General features: G+C 36.9%; 3 protein-coding genes across 3 annotated transcripts in view; 1 reads left to right on the forward strand and 2 right to left on the reverse strand.

Moving 5' to 3' along the window:
- The first annotated feature begins 1,559 nt into the window (after positions 1–1,559).
- On the forward strand, positions 1,560–2,418 carry LOC108738550. The gene is made up of 2 exons (XM_018472014.1): positions 1,560–2,005; positions 2,076–2,418. The coding sequence occupies exons 1-2, from the start codon at positions 1,796–1,798 to the stop codon at positions 2,316–2,318; spliced, it is 453 nt and encodes a 150-aa protein (XP_018327516.1). The 5' UTR covers positions 1,560–1,795; the 3' UTR covers positions 2,319–2,418.
- A 4,471-nt stretch (positions 2,419–6,889) lies between these two features.
- On the reverse strand, positions 6,890–7,464 carry LOC112905564 (cecropin-B2-like). Its single transcript, XM_025978205.1, has 2 exons — positions 7,312–7,464; positions 6,890–7,086 (listed from the first exon to the last, which is right to left on the reverse strand). The coding sequence occupies exons 1-2, from the start codon at positions 7,402–7,404 to the stop codon at positions 6,997–6,999; spliced, it is 183 nt and encodes a 60-aa protein (XP_025833990.1). The 5' UTR covers positions 7,405–7,464; the 3' UTR covers positions 6,890–6,996.
- Positions 7,465–9,664: 2,200 nt separating this feature from the next.
- Positions 9,665–9,941, reverse strand: part of LOC112905563 (cecropin-B2-like) — a 3,987-nt gene continuing 3,710 nt past the window's right edge. Inside the window, exon 2 of the mRNA XM_025978204.1 lies at positions 9,665–9,861. Within this exon, the coding sequence (XP_025833989.1) occupies positions 9,781–9,861 (81 nt within the window). The 3' untranslated portion in view covers positions 9,665–9,780. The remainder of the gene's footprint in view (positions 9,862–9,941) is intronic.

The following is a 9,941-nucleotide window of genomic DNA, read 5'->3' on the forward strand; positions in this document are numbered from 1 at the left end:
AGTTTAATTATTTATTTATTTATTATTACCAGAAAAATTATTACATCGATATATATAAATTTTAATTTACATAAAATTGTAACCCAGCAGAGGAAAAACAGCTTTTCCTGTTCGCTGGTCTGGTATTACAGAAAAACTTAAAAATTAAACTTAAAATTAAAGTAAATCTATAATAAAATTAACGATGCGCTTTTATTAGATACAAAAATAAAAAGGAAGGGGATGTTTGCTAACCCCTTGAAGATTATATCGAAACAATTTTTCATAAACCAACTTAAATATTAACCATGTCGCACACGTACAAATACAAAGTTACTGATATTTCGCTTTTGTTCGAACGTAAAGTTTGTACGGTTTTTTTAAGTTTTTGTTTGCGAAAGGGTCGCTTTTCCGGGTGACTTTTGTTCGCTTACTGACGAGACCCGTCCGAATTTTCGATGACTGTTTGCCCAACGAACTCCCGAAGGCCCGAAAGCAAACACTGCGGGCACTGCCGGCGGACGTGTTTGTTATAGATCGAAATTCGTGTACAAAAATAGCGAAGCCATCAAAGAAAACCGATTGTGTGTTTTAATTAAATTTTTTAGAACCGACGGGGGTGGTAGAAGGACCTGGTCGCGCGGAAATTGCGGCCTGTTTTTAAGCTGAATAAGTGGGTTATAAAGGATTACAAAATTAATGAAATATTTTTGTAGTTTCTTACGTTATAGTTACGTAATATGTACAACTTTAAGGCTTCTTACACACGGGGGACTATGCTGTCGCGCGACATTTTTGTCACACGACACAACTGTAGCAGATTATTAATTTTTAATGATTCTTGTCGAATCTTCTAGGTATAAATAGTAATTAAAGATCAATTAAATATATGCAGTTCTTATATGGTCTTGTAACCTAACCTAACCTAACCTAACATTTTCTATCTTTTATAGAAGACGACGGAAACGATAGTGAAAATGGGTTGCAGAGGTGTTTCTTTCTACAGCAAAGGAAGCTGACCAAGGGTGAGTGATTTTTACAGTACCTATCCACCCCCCAATTCCCATCTATTTCATTAGCTAATTAATATTATAAATCATAGTTAGGCGTTAGATACAATTTATTATTATGTGTAGTATATTGCTTAGTAAACTATTTCCATTTCGGATATTAATTTTGGCCGGAACTACGTATGCATGAACATACACATGTGACCCCTTCTAGGGTTAATTGCAACCCCGTACATAGCAGCTCAGACACATAAAATACATATATGTATGTACAAGTAGGTACATACAAGGTAATTGTACCTAACATACCGTTAGACATGACGTTACCTAACATTACTGCGAATTTATGTTTGTGTTTGTACTAAACTTGATTACAGTAGGCAATACCTACTGAAATTCGAACCAGCACACGAGGTAATTTAATTAATTATAATAATGATACATTATGTCCCGTTGAATTTACCAATCAATGGGGAACGTTTGCAAATAAATCATGCGTGAAATCGAAAACTTGTTCGATAAAAAAACGTGTTGTATCGGCCGGAGATAGAGCCCGAGCCGAAAATTCATCATAACGTATTTGTTTTTAGGTAAGTTTGTATAAACAAGTGAAACAATGCCCACATTGATAGTGAATTGTTTTATCTGAGATGAACTATTTTTGTGGTTATATTCAAGGAAGTGGTTATAAATTTCTTTTTTGTCGTATCGTCGATATCTTGAGTATATATTTTCATTCATTCGTTCTCGTACTCGATAGGAATAAATAATTCTTCCCTTGCATTTGTTTTTTTTTTCTGAAAATCATGACGACGTTATCGACGCTGGTGTTTCTCTTTCTGTTGTGCCTAAATGGTCGAAACGTTCAATTTTGCGATTCCAAAGCCGTCGGTTATAATTTTTCGCATGTGCATAGTGATTTGATAGTAACGACAGGTGTTAAGGCGCCGGATGTTCCGGAAACGAAAAGGGCGGTTCCAGTGCAACCGGAAGAAGACAAAGAACCAGGATGGATGGTAAATAATGAAAGAACGCTTTGCTTTAAGACTGTATTTAGTCAATGGGTTTGGCTTTTTGGTTTTGTAGCGCCGGCAGCTCATGAAGTTTGGCGAAGTGTCAACCAAAATTGGCAACAGTTTGGGGGGAACCGCGTCCAAACTGACGGGAGCTTTGGACAAAATATGCCAAGTGATCAAAACGGTCATTCCGGTTATAGCGGCCGTTTGCCACGTGGGTAAATTTCAGTTTTGTTCTGCTGCTACCGAGGGGCCCCAGGAACTGGCCAATGCCATCGCACCAAATAATTTCGATTTGGAACTGGACCGATAATAATTGTCGTCAAAGCTGATACATATATGTATATAAGTACTTGTGTATATTCAAAAATAAGGGATGCAATTTGAGAAATAAATAATTTTTGTTTGTTTGATTTGAGTATATTGGTATGCAAGGGAAGAAAAAGTAGGAAAAGATAGGAGATCAAAAATTAGAAGGAGTTGCTGATTTTCGGTATCTAAAAAGTGAGTAGTCAAGATGGAAGGGGTAGTAGGGATATAAAGCAGAGGATAGCTCAGGGTAGAGTCGCCTTTAATAAAAAGAAGTCACTTCTATGCTCGCGGAAGGTTAATTTGGAAATTCGAAAAAGATTGTTAAAGATGTATGTTTGGAGCACGGCACTGTATGGGTGCGAAACATGGACAGTGGGCGCGGCGGAAAAGAAAAGGTTAGAAACGTTCGAAATGCGGTGTTATAGGCGGATGATGAGGATATCGTGGATAGAGAAGGTTAGAAATGAAGAGGTATTAGAAAGAGTAAGAGAACAGAGGACTCTATGGAAGTCAATAATAAATAGGCGAAATAGATTGGTAGGACACCTTCTTAGGCATGAAGGTCTAGTTAGAGATATATTAGAAATAGGAGTTAAGAGGAGTAGAGGTAGACGTAGATTAGATTACTGTTCGCAAATAGTTAAGGTTGTGGGTTGTTCTAGTTTTAGGGAAATGCTAAGATTAGCTCAGGATAGCAAATAAGAGTGGAGGTGCGTGTCCAACCAGACCGAACGGCATGGCCTAGAGGTTTAGACCATTGCTTAGCATTCGGGAGGACGCCGGTTCGATTCCGAGTCCGTCTGCCTTGGTCCAAGTTTTTCTGTGGTTTCCTTGGATTAATTAGGCAAATGCTGGAGCAGTAATACTCCACAGATAATCCTTCAGTCTCTTCTGTCTTCATTTCGTCCGTCTCATCTTTCTCACCCGAACTGCCACCCACCCATTCTCACGAAGCTGAAGAGGGCCTTCCGCCTTACCTTCCGGCGTAGTCCGGAGGGACCGCCCGCCCACCAGCATTACTGGCTGGTGGGAATGAAACACCCAAAAGTTTTTTTTTTTTGTCCAACCAGGCTTAGAATTGATGACCTCATGATGATGATGATGACCAAGCAAATTGAATTGATGTACCTAACTATACATAAAATTTTCTCGAATCCTTCCTTTTGGTGAAACCGCCCCCCCTCCCTAGTTACATTTGGTTAATTTAGTTTTTAATCTATACGCGGTGATATCTTTTTTATATCAACTCGAAGGGTGTTTCGTGAATAGTTAATGATGCAGGATGGTCTAGTTTTAAGGAGATGCGAAGATTAACTCAGGATAAAAAATCGGTTGTCTGTAAAGTCGGTTTATTGACGATGGTTGAACGTGACAACGTCGTAAGAAAATACTGATGGAATGGTTTCATTTTTCAAAAGAAAATTTTAATTTTATTTGTTTGATAGATATTTTGTATGGATATAGAGAAGGAGGTAAATGGAAATGTATTATTGTATAGCAGCTGTCCACGCGGACGCATCGCTCACTCAAGTAGGAGAGAGACAGATGTCGAACGCTACCGAACGCGGAGGCCGATTGTGCCTCTTTGTCGCTCGTTCCGCGCTCTCGCTTGCACTTCAAACCTTAAATGGAACGCCTCAGAGCGAGGTAACGCCGCACACGAGTCATGTTTTTTCGTGCGTGCAACCGGCTCCATCGAATTATAAGACGTTGTCACGTCAAAAAGTGTGGAGGTGCGTGTTCATCTAATTTCAGTACTGACGACCTTATGTCGATGATGACGATTCGAATTCATAGTTATTAAGGATGTCCGAAGTTTTTGTCCCGAAATTGTCGTTTTCCGTCCAATATGGAAAAAGCGATTCCGGAAACGGAAAATGACAACAGTTGAGCCACTTTTCGATGCCTCGGCGTCGGTCGGAGGCGCATATTGAGTGAAAGTTATTCGAAAACTTCCAAAAATATTTACATACCAAGAGAGGTAATATCGTGTTTCGGGATTCGGGGGACGGGAAGGTAGTTTGTCTGAATCAATTGCGAAATTGCTGCGCTCCATCTCTTGCATCCGAGCGAGACATTTCACGGACCGTTTCACCCGAGTTATAACCGCCTGCACTGTATAGACAACCGCCGTTTCCTTCACCGTCTTATAAATATCTAATCGTAAAGTCTGCAACATTGTGTGACAAATAATCTTTGGTGCTCAAACCGACGGTCCGGAAAGCCACTATCTTATCCGGAAAGCTCGCACACGGTTGCCAGATAACTAACCGCAACTACTTAACGATCTTTCTGATTTCACTCGCAAGGGAGAGCTATATTTTGACCTCTTTGGTATTAAATTAATCGTTGAAATTTGGAATGTTCGCAGGATGTAAGAAATTCACGTAATCGTGTATTTTACTCTGAGTTTTCCATGTGGAGAGAGAGGCCTTCGGAAAAATAGCGCGGAAATTTAAAATCGATACCTTGTTAGTTAATTTCAAGAAATTTTTACTTTTAATAGCGGTTAATATTTAATATAAACATGAATGAAATATTTTCCTCACTATTGGGATCCGTCAAATGGGAGGAGCCTAAAAACATGGCGCCGATTAGGGAAAATTTATCGTAGTTCCTATAGTGTACCGTGCAATTTCCAAGTTTTTAAATTACGATAAAATGATAAGTATTGACACAATATGTGATTGGGCTGACACAAAGCCTCGGAAAGGAAATTTCGTTGAAGGTGAGCGTGTTTTTAATGCCAATCACATTATAAAATTCGGAAATAACAAATCCGGAAGCTAGCCTTCAAATTCCGTCAAGTTTACTGCCTACTTTTTACAAACTTCGGATTTAAAAAGTGATTCACGTTATATAATTGGTGAGGTGATTCTGGGTGATTTAAGCAATATCATATCAATGACTTGCACGTGCAAAGCCGATTTAAGAGAACGTTGCAAACACATTATTGCAACTTTGTTGTATTGCAGCAGGTAGGTTCTTAACCTCAAAATACTTATATCGTATCATTAGAATTGTGTTAAATCAATTACACAGGAATAAATAATTTCTCACTTTATAATTTTAGTATGATTCTAGTTTTAAATATTAAGGTTATGGCTGATGGTAAATACTTGCTGAAATATAATCATGTGCATTAAAATGACGTGAACAAATTTTTATTCCGGAATTCACTTCTTTGATACCTACTGCTTTCATCCAAGCTTCTATTAGTTTACTTTTTTCTCTAATTTTCCGAATATATTTTTTACATATATAAAACGGTTAGTTTTTATTGGAAAGTAGTTAATGTAGGTGAAGAGTGAAGATCTATGTCTGAAGTGCTATTGCAGCTTTTCACTGAACATATTAACTTTTTATTTGATTTAACTTTAGAAGAAAACTTCGTCGACTCCATCATCAAAAAAATTTTTACTTTTTTAACGTGTTTTATTATTTTAATAAACAATTTTACAATTTGCGTGCACAGTTCCTATGTAAATTTTTCCCTCATTCGAGTTATAAATTTTGCCACCAGATGGTGTATGCCCATTTGACCCAAAAAATTGCTGAAGTCACACCATCGCCCCATACGCAGTATAATTCATATATTGATAAATATACATTAGTTTTGACGATTCTGGAAGCTAATAAGTTCGTTTCGTCGCTGTTGTAGCTGTCACCTTTCGTAGCTTAGTTGTTAGAGCGTTGACATATAATGTTAAAGGTCCCGGGTTCGATTCCCGGCGATGGCGTGACAGTAGCAAAACTTTTTCCACATTGACTGTAGTAAAAAAAGGATTAAGCTAATTTCACACTGAAGATTACCACATTTCATGGATGTAACAATGTTGAGGACTGTGTAAGGGTAAAGGCTTTGGGATATTGACTAGGTATGAGGTATAATTTTGGCAACGCCGCGTTATTCTTAAGGGTAGTATATTCTCGACTATGCGACTTTCTTCGTTATAATTGGCTAATTAATTTCCCCAAATGAACTGGCTCTCAAGCCTCCGAACAAAGAAAATCTACCGACTCACTTCTCGTCCCGCCATAACCATAAATCGGGCCCGCAATAAACCCGCTGGGAGAAAATCGCCGATTTACCACGAAATCTTTGCAGAACTGAATGTCCTTGTGACATTTTTGCTTTGTTCTTTTTTTTTTTTCGGGAAATCGGTTATAACGCCTTTTAATTACATTCGTGGTCTCAGCAGCGGCAGATGTCGTTTAGTGTGGCGGAAAAGTTTTATTAAGTCGAGGGATCGTTGAATAAAGGGAATCTTGCTGGTGACATTTTAGAAAAACGAAAACAAAATTTGTAAAAGTCATCAAATACTTTCCAGTAATTGAGTTAACATAAGTATATGTATATATGCAACCAATTATACACCCGAATATAGACCCGCTGATTTTTTTTCTATTGTTTATTTCTACCTCAAATACTTAGGTCACTTTTAATTAAAAGTTTTGTTTAAACAACTGCATCCTGGATATCTAAAGTAGGTCTAAGCAAACCTTTCATGTTTTATTTAAACGTTTTAATCTTGTGTACCGTTTTTCTGCGATTATTAACCAAAAAGTACATAGTTGCAATTAAATTTTATTTTTGGAACTAGTTTAAAATATAATACTTATAAGTATACTGATTAATTACATGCATGTAATATAATGTTGTGGTAAGTTCACGTGGTTCATCTGCGTCCCTTCGCGAGTCCTTTGTATCCTGCAATTACTGGTAGACCTTTCTCGGCGGCTTTAAATATCCTTTTTCCGCCTTTTTCCTATAAATGAACCAGAAATTAAAACAAAAATGAACACAAGGTGTTTCAAGAAAAAACACACACATAATTTACTGTTCGACGTAGTCGATCATTTCCAAGAATCTTGTTTAAACATTGTTATTTTGTTTTTTTTTTTCTACATTCTGATGTTTCTTTGTCTTTCAAATAAATGAAAATCTTTAAAATCTTTGAACAGAATTCAGATTAAAAAAAAAAATGACTTACGATTTTCTTCCATCCCTTCCATTTGGCTTCACCTTGTCCCAGTAGAACGGCCAGGACGAATACAACCACCAGAAAGATGTAGGTTAACTTCATTGCTGCTTTTTTTTTGAGTTTTGAGTTTCTTGTGATCTACTTTTGTTCGAATTATAACAACTGAAGGGACTTGCGCTGCTTTTTATAGGTACAGTGCCATTACAGAACGATAATTGTATCTAATCAGAAACGTCAATCAACAATAAGTATGTACGGGGAAGTTTTCGCGTGAAGTGCTGTCTCACAATTAGCAAATTGAATTTCTTTATTATATTTGCTTTTCACCGTAAGAAATGCGTCATCATAAAAGTACCATGTAATTTTTATTTGGTTAGTCGCTTATACGAGATGGAGAAAGTCCTGCAGGACTAGAAATGGAACCATAAGTAGATGCGAGAAATTTAACAATTAGCTTAACTTCCCATGCATCAACAATCTTAACTAGAATTGTGTAGAGGAGGATGGAAAAAAGGGCGGAAGAACTATTAGGGGAAGATCAGTTTGGGTTTAATAGAAAAAGAGGAACGCGGGAGGCGATTCTAGGTTTACGGGCAACAGTAGAGAAAACGATAGAAAAAGGAGAGAGTGCGTACATAGGATTTGTAGATTTAGAGAAAGCCTTTGACAATGTTAAATGGGACAAGATGTCAAATATACTTTAAAATGTAGGGATGAGTTAAAAAGATAGAAGAGTGATACTTAGTTTGTATAAAGAGCAACAGGCAGTTATAGAGCTGGGGCTGCAACGTAGAGAAGACAGGGATGCACACTGTCACCGCTAGTTTTTGATCTATACGTCGAAGACATGATAAACATCTTTTAAGATAGGAGAACTGTAGGGATATATGTACAGGGGCAAAAGATTAGTATGCTTAGATTTGCAGATGATATAGCAGTATTAGCATCTAGCAAGGAGGAGTTAGAGATGGACTTAAATAAAATAAAGGCGGTATTGACAAAATAGTCATCATCGTCGTCAGGGTCGTCAGTCCTAAGACTGGTTGGACACGTACCTCCACTCTTTCCTATCCTGAGGTAAACTTCGTATTTCCCTAAAACTAGAACAGCCCACATCCTTAACTATTTGCGAACAGTAATCTAATCTAGGTCTACCTCTACCCCTCCTAACTCCTGTTTCTGCCTCTAATATGTCTCTGACTAGACCTTCATGCCTGAGAAGGTGTCCTACAAACCTATCTCGCCTATTTTTTATTGACTTCCATAGAGTCCTCTGTTCTCCTATTCTTTATAGTATTTTATGAAATATGAAGATTGGAAAAACTTTGGCGGTTGTTGTAGAACAAACAAAATAGCTGAAAACCCCAACGCCAAAACACGACACTGTAGTTATCCGAAGTTCACTTCAGTGTCCCTGAAGAAGGTTACCTTGTTACCGAAAAATGCTTCGGACAACTACAGTGTCGTGTTTTGGCGTAGGGGGTTTGAGCTATATTGTTTGTTCTAGTATTGTATGAAAATAAATAGAAGTGAAACAAAAATATTGTTATGCAGGGATAGAAAAAGATAGGAGACGAAAAATCAGAAGAAGTGGCTGATTTTTGGTATCTGGGAAGTCAGATAGTTCAGAATAGAAGGGGCAGTTGATGTAGGTATAAAACAAAGGGTAGCGTAGGGTCAGAGGTGTCCTCGGACCTACCGACTAAAACCCCTCTACCTCAAGTCGTTCTAGGAACACTTAAGGTCCTCTTCAGCCGTATGTATCTGTGTATTATATGATTGTGGTTTTTATATGGTGTGTGTGTGAAAACAGATTTAAATACTAAAGGGATTTCTCTTATCGAATTCTACAGTACTTAGAATTAAATAAGTGTTTAAAATACTTACTTACCTATTAGATATTAGAATTTAGAATCTAAAAAATGTACGAAAATGTGTTTAATGCGGTTTTAAAAAAAGAAAAGACTGTAAATTTATATTTTCGAATAAAAACGGTTAAGTTGGACTTCAACTTGGAGGTGACAGAGTTTGCAAACTGAGGATAAGTTTTTTATTTTTGGCTCTACCGAAAGTTTGTTCGATGCAGTAGTTGCTAACGAAAGCAAAGATTTATGTCTAAAACTGTGTGCCGCAGCTTAGCTGCAATGGATTTAAAGTTCTTTGCGCTCTGAAAGAAAAGATCTTTTTGTTTGTTTTATTGGAAACTCTATTGTTCACTTCTTAATGTATTATATGTATGTATGTATGTACGTCTGCAACACACGACACAATACGATATTTTTCATTTTCCATTTTGTTTTAAACGTACAACGAAACAAATGTAAAAAGAGAAATACGAAAAAACAAAACAAAAACAGTTGAGTAAAGAATCGAATAAGTATTTTATTGTTTTTATAAAACAGACATCAATGAATAAATAAATAAATAAATAATTATGAGAAGTACAAGTGAAGTTGATGATGTTGAATGTTATCGTTATCAGCCCCTCAGTGCTGCATACCCTGCAACCACGGGAAGTCCTTTTTCAGCAGCTTTAAAAACTCTCTTACCAGCCTTTTCCTTCATAAAAAATAAATATCTAGATTAAGTATACAATAATATCCTATTAATATAGAATACGTGATTTAACTTTTTAAAGA

This window comes from Agrilus planipennis, unplaced genomic scaffold (assembly GCF_000699045.2).
Source record: "Agrilus planipennis isolate EAB-ADULT unplaced genomic scaffold, Apla_2.0 scaffold154, whole genome shotgun sequence".
Taxonomy (NCBI): Eukaryota; Metazoa; Arthropoda; class Insecta; order Coleoptera; family Buprestidae; genus Agrilus; species Agrilus planipennis.